Below are 16,980 nucleotides of genomic sequence, written 5' to 3'. Positions count from 1 at the left end.
TTTAGCATATGATCTTCATGTATGAAGGTTGTTACTAAGATTGTACAAAATAAGAAATTCCAGACTGGACTGAAATAAAAAATTAGATGTCTTCCTGCTTAAATTCCACTTATGAAAGATGGTTTGATGATGATGATGATGATGTAACTATTGGTATTGACAAAAGAAAATTATTGATAATCTAAAAGATGAAAGAAAAAGAATCTTTCCACTCAAGCGGGAGGTCAGCAGAGCCTAAAAAAGAAACCTTGAAGAAAAATCCAGTGAGCATTGCTATTTTGAAGTACATCTTATCAAAATGAACTTTTATTGTGGTTGTAATGCATAATTTGCTGATTTGCATTAGGTGCCAGGATGCAAGGTTTGGTCATTAGAGGGTGCAGATGGTCTCATTTGAATGAGTAGGTCGGGAAATTTTTTCTCCCTTCCACTTTAGTACCAAGAATGCGATGGACAACGGAACAGCGTGCATTTGCCATAGAGGCTTATTTTTTTAATAGTCGTTCGATTGTTGCCACATAGCGAGCATTATGCACACACTTCAAGATTGCCACCTGAGGTCGTGTTCCTGCTTCAGCAATTGATTGTTACATGGGCAAACACATTCAGGAGAACTGGCAGTGTTGAAAAGAGAAGATCAGGGGAACGGTTCATGAGATCACTCCAAAACATCAAGGCGGTAAGGGAGTCTGTTTTGCGATCTCCTTGCGCTCAGCATGCAAGCATGCAGCTGCCCCCTTTTTTTTTTTTGCCAAGGCTTGATGAAATGGATGTTGGGAATGTGTGGTTTCAGCAGGATAGAGCCATGGCACAGACTGCAATGCGTGTTTTGCAGGAAAACTTCCCTGGGTGCCTGATCTCTTTGAGGGATGACCTTCAGTTAACCCGCATGCTCACCCGATTTAGCCCCTTGTGACCAAACCTAGGGGTACCTGAAATCCCTCGTGTACATCAATCATCCAAGGATCCTTGCTTAACTGAATGAAAATATTCACCAAGCAATAGCAAGGAGTATGTTAGCATTAGCCAACATACCCCTTGTGCTGAAAAGAGTCAACCGACGGTTCCAAATTATAATAAATCAGTGCCACCAATGGGAGGTGCCACTTGTTGGATATAATTTTCAAAACAGTGTAAAAGTAAATCCAATGTAACATATGGTGAAATAATAATTACAATGATATCTATAGCATCTTTGTTTTTATTGACCCTTCAAATCACCAAATTATGCTGCTGCATCCTGTATAAAGTATCTGCCTCAGTGGAGAAACCAAATGATGAAGAATTAGCCAGAGAAAACCAATTTTGGAATAACTTTTGTAAAAGTATAATGTAACATCACTTTAATTATACTGCATCCATATTTAGTGGCTTCATTAGGAAAATTGGCAGATGAAATACAACTGACTAGAATAAAATCAAACTCATGATTGCTTCTTGCATCTTGAAAACAAACCACATTTTTAATCCGATCAAAGCACATTTTTAATCCGAGACTGTTTTAAAAATAATACACTAGTGATCTTATAATTCCTAATCTGATGGGACTTAAAAACAAATACAAACAAGCATCTGCAATATGTAAACATACCAAGGGCAATGATGATCCATACGACGAATACATCGTTTACAAATACGACAGTGGTGAGCTCTTGGAGGTCTGTATGTTTCACATCTAGTACAAACAGTCCAATCTTCATGATGCAATAGAGCTTCTGATCCTGAATAATTAACAATAGATTGACATTGATAATTAAAGAAGAAAAAATCATTCTAATTATACTTTGTTTTATCCATTTAAGGAACAAATATTGTTAAGAAAATTCCTTTAAATATAAATCTAGGGAGTAATAAGAGGGTTGTTCAATAAACAGGGACTGAAGAAAAATTATTATTTATTCACTGACAATGAAACTAATGCTACTTTTCCACATAATACCAAGATACATTTAGGCACTAGTAAAACATCTTTCTTATTCCAGCAATAAAATATTGTTCTTCTTATCTAAGTCACTCTTGTTATGCACTGATCTGCTTACTGGTTTTTAAACTTGGTATCACATAAAAATACTTTGAGGACAAAAAAAAAACTGATGGTGCAAGATCAGGGTTATGGTGGATGGGTGGATGTGACAACTCCTGACCTGACTTTTGAATAGTTCCCATGTTTTTTATCTGTATGGAGACTGGTCATAATGGAAAAGAATTACACATTTTGAGGGAGAACCGAGATGTTTCCTCCTTATTGCAGATTAAACTTAATTTTTTAGCATGTTACAATAGTACTCACTGTTGATTGTACGTTGTTCTTTCAAAAAATTAGACCTTTACAATCTCAAACCTTTATAGCATCACTTTACCTGCAGATGCGTAAGTTTTGAATTTTTTCCTAGCAGACAAAGTTGAATGTTTCCATTCCATACTTTAGACATTGGATTCTGGTTCAAAATTACGAATCCAAGTTTTATCACAAGTTATTATGCAACCGAAAAGCACATTAATTTCTACTAAAACCCTTGTTTTAGTTCTGTACAAATGTGAATTTGGGTGTCTTCATGATTTGGGTAAACTGTCTCAGAACCACCTTTGTGCATGTAATTCAGCACATCATGTGTAATGGAAAGGACAATGCCAGTCTCACAGTAAAAATTCAGTAATTTACTACATTTTTATTCCACTGTCTTTATCACAACATATCACTGTCTTTATCACAAGTGAAGCCAACATATTGAAATCAACAGAAAATGTTATAATAATGAACGTTTCTTTCTGAAGCTATTTTCTACATCAGAGGTGCCAGTTTGAATGTCAGGTAGTTTCAGTTTATTTGATTAAATAGTTTTTCCACTGTAGCCATTTGTCTCTTAGATTACTGAATGACCCTTTTACATGTAGAATACATACATATTACATATAATTTTTATTACTTCTGTGTATTTCTTTTTTGTTTTTGTAGTAGAGAAAATTCTAAACATGACAGAAGTATAAGAAGAGTTATAGAAATTAAAATATTCATCTACAATACTACCAAAATATATATAATTATAATGATATTACTAATACAGATCGAATTCCATTTTAACATATATCAGTATAACAAAATATCGTTAAACAAATTTTTCAAAATTTTTATTTGGCCAACCATATTAAACCATGTAAAAAATTTCATTTTAATGAATAAATCAAACAAAAAATTCAGTATAAGGAAAGCATTTTAGGTAAATAATTTTTTTCTTAAAAAAAACATCTTGGTGGAATTACAAAATGCTATAATCTAAATGAGTCACCAGAAGCAGATGGTACAATTGGTTTGTCTCCCAGCCCTATGACAAGTTTAGAAATGTAAAGTTAATGTACAGCGATTAGCTGATCGATGTCTTTCATCACACTGGCGCGCAGCTTTGAGTTATTTTTTTTGTCTATCGTTTATTGTTTTAATGTATAGCATTGTTGTTTTGTGTATCTGTATTGTGGTTTTCAAAACTGTGTAACTGCTTTTATCAAAAATTTACTTTAATTGTAAATAGAATTCAGCTTAAATTAAAATGGAGAAAAAACCAGATAAAAGACAGTTTACTGTCAAAGAAAAATTAGAAATGATAAAGAATGTTCATTTGGATAGTGGTAGATTTAAACGACGTTGGACTGCATATTCATAGGTGATGAATGAAAACAACGCCTTGTAGCTTGTTGAATAATGGTTTAATGAATTATTGTCTTGTATAACTTGACATAATTATGTATAACTTGACATAAAAAAAAAAATATATAAAATTAAATAAAACATTAAAGCTTAAATTTATCCAAACAAACAATGGAGTTCATCCGGACTAGGAGTGTGACTGAGTAACACTAATTGCCCATCCGGACGAAATGAAAATGCAACTGCACCGCGCAGGATTCTAACGTAGAATGCTAGTACGACTTAACTTTCCGGTTAGTGTTATCACCCACTAGATTGCAGCACCGGACAGCTCAACATGGAACAGAACCCACCGCCCACCAATTACAATTTCATGAAATGAAATTATAATACATTACATGAAATTATATGATACATTACATGAAATGAAACTTAATATACAAACAAAGAGTATTACATAAAATAATTATGTAAACTTTGAAAGTACAAAAATTAAAGTTAACTCAACAAATCTAATATTGATACAGGCAAGGCGTACAACCAAAATAAATTGAAATAAACAAATACATTAGGAAAATGTTAAATAAATCTCATTGATTACATTACGAATGGCTTACATCACTACAAGCATTTAAATTTGGAAGAACAATCAATTTATCTCTTTGCAGGTGAAACTTCATGCTCTTCACAGCAGCTTTCCATAAACCACCCCAACTAGGATTGTATGGAAGACCATTTTATGTTGTTTGAGATGCAGAAGGATTTAATTTTGGAACTAGCAGTATCGGTTTTAAGAAAATCATACATTTCTTGAAGATAGTAATTTGCACTGCAAAGTTTTCCCATTGTCAAAAAAATGTGGGAGGGCAATCCTCAGCATCCTACAAATCTTCATAGGACAGCGATAAAGTTTTCTGTTGATAAATCAGGTACGAGTTCGAGGTGTACTGCCTTTGTGCTGAGACATACGAAAAATGTGATGTAAGCCTTAATAGTTGAAGGATTGGAAGATCGAGTACGCCGCCCACCATAACAGGTAAGTATTGGGCCAGCATAATCAACCAGTTGACTGGAGTACATCCCTGGATGGTCTTGAGAGTGCAATGAGTTTATATGTTGAGTATCAGGAATCTAATCTTACAATGATACAACAGCTGATGACCTCTTGAGAGCTCTCAATAACAGGAGAGAAAAATGGCATAAAACAATGGCAATACTCAACTTTACGCATTCTAGTCAGAAGGCATGGTACATATCTAAGATTGTCAAGTACATTCATACATGTGAATGCCAATGATGTTGCATCCAGATTAATGAAGATTTTGAAAACTAAAATAGACAAGATGCATACATTCAAACCATGGAAAAAGGATAGTACATAAAGAGATCCCATCTGAAACCACATCCAGACTACTCATGTGACTTCTGTATTGAGGAGCTTGATATAGCCTTGAATATGCTGAAGATAAATTAAGCTGTTGGCTTTGATGGTGTATATATAGAGTTTCCTACGCCATTGACCTAAAACTAGATTGTGGCTCATTGAATTCTTCAATGAGATTTTTAGAACTGGAAAATTGCCAAAGCTTTTGAAACAGGCTAAGGTAATTGCCATCCAGAAACCAGGCAAAGAAGGAACTGATGCTTCTCACTACCGACCAGTATCACTACTCAGCATGACCTATGAACTACTAAAAAGGCTTATTCTAAATTGCATTCAAGAGGCCACTGTTCAAATTATACCTGTTGAGCAAGGTGGCTTTAGGAAGCATTGGAGCTGCTGTGACCAGGTCTTAACATTGACAACTCTAATGGAGGCTGGATTTCAGCAAAGTCTCAAAACGGCTGCAGTTTTTGTGGATCTTACAGCAGCTTATGATACTGTGTGGAGGGAGGGATTGATGTCAAAGTTTATTGAGGTCATTCCATGTCAAAGGCTGGCATTCCTAGCGAGTAACATGGTTTCTGACAGACACTTTAAGGTGTCCTTGAATGGCTAGTAGATGGAGAACTCTGAAAAATGGCCTACCTCAGAGATCAGTTCTGGATCCCATTCTGTTTAATTTGTATATCCATGATATGCCAGACATGGACTCAATGAAAATCCAGTATGTGGACGATCTAGCACTGGTCTTCCAAGGTAAGAATCTTATGCACTGTGGGACCATGCTGACAGGTGAACTGATGAAATTGAGTGATTACTTCCATAAATGGAGACTTCAGTCTAATCCAAATAAGACTGAGACTTTATTATCTATAATAATAATTAATAATAATAATTACTAGATTATAATAATAATAATAATTATTATTAGATAATAATAATTATTTAGATTATTTAATTTATTTAGATGGAATGCTACTGCATTCCATCTAAATAATAAAGAAGCCCTAAGGAAGCTACATATGACTTTTGATGGAATCAAAATGCCCCATAATTACAATCAGATATATTTGGGAATTATTGTGGATTGGTCCTTGACATTCAAACATCAGTGCATCAGGTTATCTAAGAAACTTGGCTCAAGAGTGAATCTACTTTGCAAGATTACCAGAAGCAGTTGGGGTGCAGACACCAATACTCTAGACAGTGTGGCACTCGCTCTTGTGTATTCAGCTGGTGAATATTGCACCCGTGTGAGAAAACAGCACCCACACAACAAAGATTGATGTGTAGCTCAATGAAGCCATGAGGATTATCACTGGTACTGTTAGATCTACTCCCATTCAGTGGTCCTGGCTAATACTGCTCTGCAAGATCTGATGATGAAGGTAGCTAAGGTAGACTTGCTCACAAGGAGTACTTCTCATAAGAACTTTCCTTGTACGATACCAACAGCTTGGCTGAGGTCATGCAAACCACCCTGAGCTGATTTAGAAAGTATCAATTCATTGATGTGGCCTCCAACTGGTGACATTGGTGGAATGAACGCCCACCCAAGAATGCTCACCTGGTTCAAAATCAAACAAAGAAGGATGAGGGATTCCAACTATCGTGCCAAACCTGGTTGAGGTTGAACCACACTGGGTCAAGGTGAACTCTTGAAGAGGTGATGTTTCTGCCCATCTGCTGACTGCAACTGTGGAGAGGAAGAGTAGACAATAGAACATATTGTTACGGAGTGCCCACTACAAGTGTTTGACGGTAATCTGGGAATTCTACATCAAGTGACTCACAGTGCTCTGGACTGGTTATCAAATTTGGACATTTCCATCTGATTGTGGATAATTTGTATATTTGTAAAATCATACAATATATAAGTTATCTAACTTTACATGCAATGTAAGTAGATAATGATAAACTAATTTATTTTATTAAATTTGTTATTTAGTATAGCAAAATTAGATAAAAAAAATATATATAAAAATATAATTTTTGTTTGACATGATTAGTTTTTAGTTTTAATCATTTACTAAGATTCTGGAGAATATAATCTATAGGTTAGAAGAGAAGTAAGGTTATGTTTTTAATTTTAACATGAAAGCTAATGAATTTGGAAAAAAAAAGAAGTTACAAGACCTTCTTCATTAAAGCTCACAAAATGTCTTGCTATTTAGTTTTTTATTTATCTCCGTTGATAAGAAGTAATACAATTACGATTCTTCAGTTTTAACATTTTTTATCCCACGTTAAAGAATATTTCTTACATAATCTTTTTGGCAACTAACACAATTTATTGGCAAATTACATGGATCTAAGACAAATTTGTAACAAAAACAACTTATAAGTTTTACAGAAATTATCCTCCTACACATTTATTTCTTTTCTGTTGCTTCAAAATTAACTGAGTTTTATTATCAAAATAGAAGCATTAGGCTATTATAAATATAGAAAATTAAGGAAATCCTAACATTCCCTGGAAATTGGTCACAATTAATTTGATAAAAACAAGAGTTTCTAATATCTGTAAAAATGTACATAAACAGGAATTATGACAATTTATAATAATGATGCAGAAACTACATTGTTAACCTACCACCTAATATCTAGTAGCTTTTTATAATAATTTTAAATTTGTTAAAAATCTTCTTGAGCAATTTTTTAATCACATTGCTAAATCTGTAAACAGCTTTCCTCTTCTTCAAACTTAGTTCATGGAAGGGGATATCTGTTTGATTAGTTAAGGCACATCCTATACCTTGCTTTAAACGGATATTTATTTATTTAGGCAATATATGGGACAGTCTGCCTCAGGGGCTTTAAGCTATGTTTTCAACTGGGACTGCCTAAAACAATATTACTTAACTTTTTGGTCAGCAGTTGTATTTATTTTTAGTCTGTAAACACAAGTAGAAATGCTCATTTTGTTCATGGTTAATTAATATTATATCTTAATTGTAATTTAATGTTTTTTTTTTGTTTTTTTTTAATACATACTAACTTCTCAGCATCTCACGCTTGCTATTTAACAACTGAAATGGTCATCTATTTTTATGTAAATTTTTTCTTTTTAAATTTTTCTGCAATTTTTTTTATTTTCCAATTAATCTAAATATTAATTTTCTTCTGGCAACTAGGTCTTAAAAAACATCTGAGGAAATAAGATTAAAACAACTGATTACGTGGAATTCTTTATGTTAAGTACACATCTTATGTGCAGGCATGTGTGCGTGCACACGTGTGTGTATACATGAGTTATGTTTTTAATGTAAGGTCTGTTTTGAAATAAAACCAAAACTGAAAACTATGAACAAACTTTATTACTTGCATATAAACACTACATTTATTTTCTACTTTTCTGCAAAGATGTCTTCAACATTAACACATATTTTTCTTGCTTGAATATATAATATGGAAAAAAAAGCTTTAACATTGTTACATGCAAAACAAGAAACATGCATACAACAAATATATCATGTTGTGAGTGCTGCCAAATAAAAAACAAAAATTTCGTTATTAAGACTGTTACTTAAACTGAACGAGGAAATCTTTGTTAAATTGAATGCCGATCTCCATGGTGGAATGGTAACGTCTCGGCCTTTTGGCCATAGGTCCTGAGAGTGGTAGTGTCTCAGCCATAGGTCCTGAATTCGAATCAAAGTCAAACATGGCATTTTCCATACACTAAAAAATTTCCAATTCATTCTCATGCACAAGCTTCGAAGCTTATATGGTGAATTAATCTTTCCCAAAAAAAAAAATTCCAAGAATTTTTTCAATGTCCTTATATATAGTAATAAATGTTTTTAAACATTAAATATTCAAAGTTAAAATGTTTAAAAATTAAAAAGGGTTGTCTTACATTCATACCTGAGTGAATATCTGAAAAGTCCATTCTATTTTGTGGTAGTGGCACTGCTCCCGGATCAGAACACATAGCACGCAGGTGAGAAAATGACAAGAGAAATATAACAGAGTTAAACATTACAACATGAAAAGGAGCCCACAAACTGAAACAAAAACAATTCTACAGAATTATTTGCACTTACTATACCCAGAAATATTGCGTTTTGAGGTATATATTATGGGAAAATAATCATGTAAAATATGAGACACACAGAAATGTTAAACATTAGTTTGAAGAGTTTTTACCATCGATTTTATAAAACTGAACTATAACTTAATTCTCTCAATCCAAATAATAACCGAAAAAATTATTTTATCTTAATTATAACTTATTTTTTTTTTTTATACATAATTTAGAGAAAAATTAGATAATCCTTTCAATTCACCCTACACATGAATGTGTCCTTTTGTTACACTCACAATATTCAAATGTATTGTCTTGCAAATATTTTTAAACACAGTATATTTTAATCATGTATGCTTTACAAATTTAAATGCATATATTTATGGAAGTTATAATTTTTTTTAAATTTATAAAACTCAGAGATGTGCTAAAAAAAGTAACAAATCAAATAAATGCTTACTTATCTTATGTATTTAAACTGAAACCAATCTGGTGATCAGATCACCATCCACCCACCCACCTTCCCACCTATATATTTTATATATATAAAGTATATTTTAAATTATATTTATAATTTAAAACAATTATATATTATAACCACAAGACACAGTCAAAATAAAAAGGTAAGAATACTTATTTAACTGAAGTGGTTTCGGAGTGTTACTCCATCCTAAGCAGTCAAATATACAAATTACACATAATTAAAATTAAAAATAAGATTTAAGATTCATTTCATTAGAAAGTATACACTTGTGTCAATAAATTAAATCCTCTTATATCATAAGATGGTAACATAATGAGTGGTATTTTGGCGTTTTATATTATCATTTAGTTATTATCAACATCTGTATCTGGTGGTTATAATATATAATCGCTTTAAATTAATTCATTTGATACAGTAGTAAATATAATATTTGAAAGAAAAAAAAGATTATATATAGGTATTTCACTTTTTAACTTCTACAAACATACAGCTAATAAGATAAATAAGCACAATTCAACTGTGTAGTTTCTATCAAATTTAATTTTTTATAACTCTGCTAATATTCATCAGCATCTTACTTTAATTACATGAAATCATTATATGAAATGCTATATTTAAGTATAGACATAAAAGTTTTAAAAATAAATTCCGGGGAAATGTTAAAAGATATGCAAGATGTATTAAATGCATAATAAAAAAATCTGATGTCGACACTACATGACTTCCTTATATGCCTATATACACACTATATTTATTATACGCCTATATGTATATTTCATATACAAATTTTTTAAAATGAAAAGTACATAAAATCTTATTTCACTAATAACGTCTCATATTTTTCATATTTTTTTTATTGTTATTGAATTATTTTATTTATCATAAAATTTTTTTTATAATCGGAGGTTAATTAATAAATCAATATATTTAAATTAAAAAAAAAGGGTTAAAGAAAAAGGAAATTAAGTCGAATTCGAAACAACGTGCTTTTCCCTTGTAAAATCCAAATATTTCATCAATTAAAATTTTATTTGGCTACAACTCTAGAACCAATGAAAATAAGTACCACTTATTATATATCATTGAAAAGCTATCAATGAGGGCTTATTACTGCAGTTAAGAAAAAGTCCAAATGTTTTGGATTTTGGGCTTTTTTGGACACTTTTAGTCCAGTCGGTTTCAATCAAAAGGGGAGGTGCAAAACTAGATGTTACAACAGTCCTAAATCCAAAATTTCAACATCCTACAGCTAATCACTTTTGAGTTATGCGAGATATATACAAATGTAATGCCGGAACTAGTCAAAATGGATTTGGGGATGGCCAAAATAGATATTTCCATTGAAATCTGCAAACCTAAATTTTTCACGATCACAATACTTCCTTTACTTTGTACAAATAAAAAAAATCATTGCTATATTTTGGTTAACTTGTTTTGGTTGAAAAGTTAACTACAAATTCAGTGAACATATTATCCCCCCTTTGTAAAAAAACTGTACATTTTTTGGATGAATTTTTAGACTGTACTCACTTAACTACATGTATCTAAATTTATTAAACTGCTTCTGAAGATTTGCAGCATGGTGAATGGCATTTTCCATTAAAGAAGCTGAAGTTATAGCTCAAGCTTAATGAAGCAGTGGCTTTTTACTTTGGGATGGCATTAGTTTAGGACAAACTGACAAATATATTGTTATATCCTAATAACTTCATTTTGAAACTTATACATTGCATGTTACGTTAAAAAAAATACCAATTTTACAATGATATGGGTGTGAAAAAACATTAAATTTGATATAACACATTTAAATTATCTACAAAGTTTACGTCTATAGTTTCAACAATGAAATTACAAAATATCGTTAATAACAATAAACCTAAGTATTCATTCTATCTCAAGTAATATTTTTGGACACACTACTACTGAAATAAAGAACATATCACAGATAGTCTAATAAGTAGACAGTTATTCAGTGAAGGCTATTACAGTTTTAATTCCAACAGTTCACAGAGTGTTTCCCTAGTAAAATTCTTTCATGAACTGTTCATCATTATACTATCTTAAGTTAAGTATAAAGACCACAAAAACAACTTAAATTAACTATATAATCATTTCTTTTAAAAATTCCAATTAAACGAGCAAAAAACATTTTCTACATAATTCTAAGTAATCAACAGAACAAACAATTACGAGTAACAATTTAATCGTCAAGCAAACAGTATTTTTTTTTCAAGTATACATTAAAAGTTTCATTACAACATATTTTCTGTAAAAAAAAGAATGCTTAAAATCCTACAGAAGTTAATGAAGGACAAAAATGTGCACATACTTTCAACTTTGTAAGAGAAAAATTGGAAAGAGTACGATGACTTTTTATATAATTTCATTCAATTACAACACAGGGAACAATTAAAAGTAGGATAGTAGTGGACATAAAATATTGCTCATAAAATTTCTATCTTAAGATGTTTCATGCACCAATCAATCAAAAATCCTCAAAAGTAAATCAAAATGGCACACAAAAACTATTTCTTTGTTAAAAAAATAAAAATAGAAATGCTCTTCAGAATTAATTTTCAAAATCTTCTCCAGAGGATTATTGGTAATGGTGTTGTTAATAGTATCTGTCTTATAAAGGATTAGAAAACCCTATAAATATGTAATGAAATAATTCAATCTTTACTATATTTGTTCATTAAAACTTTTTTTTTGTCTAATTTTGCCCATATGTAAATTTTATAAGCTCCTTTTTCACTGCTAATTGGCTTTGAAAAGTTTGTTTGAAGAAAAGTTCCAATTGAAATCAAATGTCTGATTTAAATACTACTGCATAGATTTTTTTGTAATAATTATTTGCTTAGTAGTAAGCTTAGCTAAATTTATTTCAAAACCTTTCTGTGAACAATATTTATGTACCTTGCACTTGCAATTTGTTTGCAAGTATGCAATATTATCTATTTGAGACTTTTAGAATTATTCCAAGATTGTATTACACTTCTGACACAGTGCAGCTATCTTCCAATAATGTTCTAATTACTTCATACAGACCTACTCCATTTCTATGCAAAGAACAGAACTGTTTTTTCCCCATGTTTATTGAGTTTGTGTTGTTATAATATGAAAGGGTATTGTTCAATATAAAAATGCTTAATGATATGTAAAATGAAATGTTTATATACCCAAAATGTTTACATTTTAAATGTGTATTATTTATACAGAGTTATGTCTTTTTATTCCAAAAAGAAGTGAAAATATATGAACAACATTTTAGTAAAAATTTGTATTATAAAAAACATATATTATTTTAATATATATCAATATAACTTGATAAAATGCATTTTCATTGATTTTTTTCCAGTTACAAATAATTGACAAACATGCGTACCTTCCATAAAAAAAAATTACTCTACGGAAAGGAAATTTCCACTACTGACCGACTGATTCTTTAAAAAATTTAATATTTTTGATAACTGTGAACAAGCACAGTTCAAAATTAAGGGCCAATGAGTTATAAATAGCAAATAGCAACAATGATTGATTCGTGCATGCCTAGTACTTTTAAGTGGTCTGTTGGGCATGTAACTGCCACAATTCTGTTAGTTCATTGTTGTTTGCCTGTGTGAGACAGTGTATTAAAATAAGTGTGGTAATAACAAATCCCACCAGTTGCGAAATTCGATCAATGATTAGATTTTTAAAAACAAGAGGACATAATGCTGCTGAAATTCACTGTTAACTGTGTGAAACATATCAGTCTACTACAATGATGAAGGAAAAGAGAGGCAATTGTGTTGTGAGTTTAAGATTCAAATGTTCATGAAGTTCGGAGAAAAGGCAAGACTTAATGTTTGGACTGATGATCTCATTGAATATGTGTCTGCAAAAATGAGAGAAAATTGTCGCTTTACAATTAGCAATCTTTCACTAGGATTTCCAAAAAATTCAAAGACAACATTGTTGAGAATCGTGACTGACACTAGGCTATCGAAAACTGTGCGCACGAAGGGAGATGAAAATGTATACAAGTGCTTACAAAGATCACGGAATGAAGATTTGCATGTGCTTATCTTGTACACTTTAACCATGATGGAGGAATTCTTTTCCCTTATCATCACTGGTGACAAAACTAGGATTAGTACATCAATGATGAGAAAAAACAATCCAAGCAGTGGCGTCATTCCGGTTCACCTAAACCAAAAAAACTCAAACAATGTCAAAGAAAAATCATAGCGACTGTACCCTCGAACAAATAGGGTGTGCTTTTGATTGGTTTCATGGAACCTTTTCTTTCTTTCTTTTCCTGTTTAGCCTCCGGTAACTACCGTTTAGATAATTCTTCAGAGGATGAATGAGGATGACATGTATGTGTGTAAATGAAGTGTAGTCTTGTACATTCTCAGTTCAACCATTCCTGAGATGTGTGGTTAATTGAAACCCAACCACCAAAGAACACCGGTATCCACGATCTAGTATTCAAATCCGTGTAAAAATAACTGGCTTTACGAGGACTTGAACGCTGTAACTCTCGACTTTCCAAATCAGCTGATTTGGGAAGACGCGTTAACCACTAGACCAACCCGGTGGGTTGGTTTCATGGAACCTGGAACATCCATTACATCACAAGACTATTGGAAACACTTTCTAAATTGTGCCATTCAAAACGTACTATGGGGAATGTTGAGATTAGGAACGGTTCTTCTCTATGATAACACATGTCCATACACAGCAACATGTACAACATAAACAATCCAAAAAGATGCAAGATTTTTTATCATCCCCTTACAGTCTTGATCTTGCGCCCCGTGACTACCATCTCTTCCTACCCTTCAAAAACTGGTTTGTGTCTCAATGATTCAGGGAAAGTGAAGAGTTGAAAATTGGTGCAAAAGTGGCTACACTTCCAACCTGCGGAATTTTATGCAGTAGGTTTGAAGAAGCTTGTTTCACGATATCAAAAGTGTTTGGAACGAAATTGAAAAAGTATAAGTATTCGAAACCATTATAAATTTTTCATTTTTTAAATTGCTCTTATTTTGTTAGTGATCATCCCTTACTTTTAAACCGCATCTCATTTACATATTAACTCTGCAGCCTTGCTTCATTTTAATCAATTTCTGCAATTAAAAGAAGAATCATAAAAAAAATGCCAAATACAAATTTATTTATGCTTAATGTTTTGCAACTTGTGTTTACATTACTGCTCAAGAATTAAGTATAATTAAGGTGAGTTCATTTTTCCAGCCATACTCAAAGTGTAGCAGCAGCAAATTAAAAATTAATATGTATTGTATGTTTTACTGCATATAATATAAATAAAAAATTTACATGAATCCATAGCACAGACGAAATAATTAATTTTAACAGATTATGTAATTTTTAAGTACATTTGACAATTATATTCTAAATAAAGTAACTACATATCAGGGCAGTCCACTGTTAGCAAGTTTACTACTTCTTCATAGAGAAGCATATGCTTAGCTAAATAAGATTAGGAATCAGTTCAATTCAAGTATATTTCTGTCATACATAACAAGGATGAGCAAGTCATACAAAACAATAAGAGTTAAATACACAACCCAGAGATCAGAAAGATTAATAATAATGTATAATTTTTAAAACAACAAATTGAAATCAAAAGAATGGCTGAAGTAAATTAATTTATGCATTCATGTTTACCATAGGCAATCTGCATGAAATTCATTATACAATAACTTCCTCTATAAGTAATTTTATTAGTGCTTTTTTAAATTTTATATCAGAAAAAAATTTCATGGCAGTTGCCAGCCTTTAAAAAAATGAGTGTACTTATGCAATAACCGATATGAATGTAATTTTACATAATTTTCTTATTATTAATCTATTTTTTATTTATCTAATGCTACTCTTAAAAGTAATTTAAAAAAAAAAAATTATAAAATACAGTAATAATTTCATGTTGTATCATTCATGTGGGGGCTGGAAAAGAGATATTTCTTTCAGTATTTCTCCAAAAAATGCATTTTTTGGAAATTTTGAAGAAATATGAATTCAGCTAAGTAGAATTCCAAGTGGTGTAGAGCAGTATCCCGTGTTTTTTATTCTCCTCTTAACTGATCACCACATTTTTTTTCTTTAAAAAATGATTCCATCTCAGAGTCGATGAAATTGTAATGATGGTTAACTTATAGAATTGTGTACCAACTGTCTCCAGTTCATCACACTGATCACCACAACAACAGTCTGATACAACAATCGATCCCAGTTCAACATTTTTTTTTTTTAATAATTACCAGCAGTGTTTTTGCAGAACGATCAGGAACTTGACAATGAACTTTTGGTTTAGTTCTTTGCAAATTCCCCAAAAACCCACTATTGTGGAAAAACCCTGTCTGCATTATTTTTGTGTCACGTAAACAGACTTTCATCAACCTCCATGACTGCACCATTATCACCTATTTTGCCCGTCAGGAAACTTATGCACAGTAAAAGCTCATATTTTCCATACATTAATATTCCACTCGATCGCAGTGCGTTGACTTATGTTCAACTGTTGGTCGCAGAAGTCAGTTTCTTGCACCAACAATAAGTGAATCATATAAAAGTAACTATTGGAAGCCTAGAACCCTACAGCCAATTTCAAACATGAAATCACTTAGTTTCATTACAAGTTCTTTTGTTACATTTACACTTCACACCATCACTGGAATATAATTTCATGTCATGAACCTGTCTGCATTTTTGGGAATGTAAGTCACTACTCCATATTCCTGTGGCAACTGTACCACTTCCTCTTCAGTATTTGGTATTACTACTGTTACTTATTGTTACAATGAAAGTTAACTGAATGACGAAAACATGACAGCTAAATAAACTAAATAAATGAATAAAATTATTGCGATAACAAGCAGATAACAAGAAATAAAGTAATTTTGATAAAAGCATACAGAACAAAAATAATGTGTAATAATATATGTAAAAAAAATATCTTCATATACGCATATAATAGCTATATATAAAATATATGCATGCCAGTTAATGCACAAGAACCCAAAATGAGTTTTGTAGTTATGCAGCAGGTAACTTACATCAATGATAACTTACACTGATTCTGCCAGGAATATGAATCCTTTCAAGTATCTCTTCATACATCTATATATCCTTATTCATATCAATTTTCTCTTGTACATAAATATATGTTCAATGTGTTTTATATTTTCTTATGTAAAGAGAAGGGATAGTTAATCAAATAGCTAGAAAAGTAGGTCTGCTTGAAACTTTGAAAACGCCTAGTTGTTATAGCATAGTTTTGAAGGATTGTTTCTGAACATGGGTCTGTATATTACTTCTACAGCAAAAAAATCTTGTAAGAAATGTGCAATTCCACTGAGGGTGGTAATCAAAATTCAGAAATTTTCTAATAAATTGTCAGTTGCTAGGCACAAACAGAACTGATACAACTAATC

The 16,980-nt window shown here is 31.5% G+C and overlaps 1 protein-coding gene across 1 annotated transcript in view; it reads right to left on the bottom strand.

Annotated features, from left to right (window-relative positions):
• The window catches only part of LOC142326231 (palmitoyltransferase ZDHHC3-A-like), a 30,018-nt gene that overhangs the window by 12,191 nt on the left and 847 nt on the right, over positions 1–16,980 (bottom strand). Inside the window, exons 2-3 of the mRNA XM_075368532.1 lie at positions 8,895–9,034; positions 1,592–1,721 (exon numbers count right to left, since the gene is read on the bottom strand). Of these exons, the coding sequence (XP_075224647.1) occupies positions 1,592–1,721; positions 8,895–9,034 (270 nt within the window). The remainder of the gene's footprint in view (positions 1–1,591; positions 1,722–8,894; positions 9,035–16,980) is intronic.

This window comes from Lycorma delicatula, chromosome 6, assembly GCF_047948215.1.
Source record: "Lycorma delicatula isolate Av1 chromosome 6, ASM4794821v1, whole genome shotgun sequence".
Taxonomy (NCBI): domain Eukaryota; kingdom Metazoa; phylum Arthropoda; class Insecta; order Hemiptera; family Fulgoridae; genus Lycorma; species Lycorma delicatula.
Note: the sequence above shows the minus strand (reverse complement) of the source record. Positions and strands in the feature narration are given on the sequence as shown.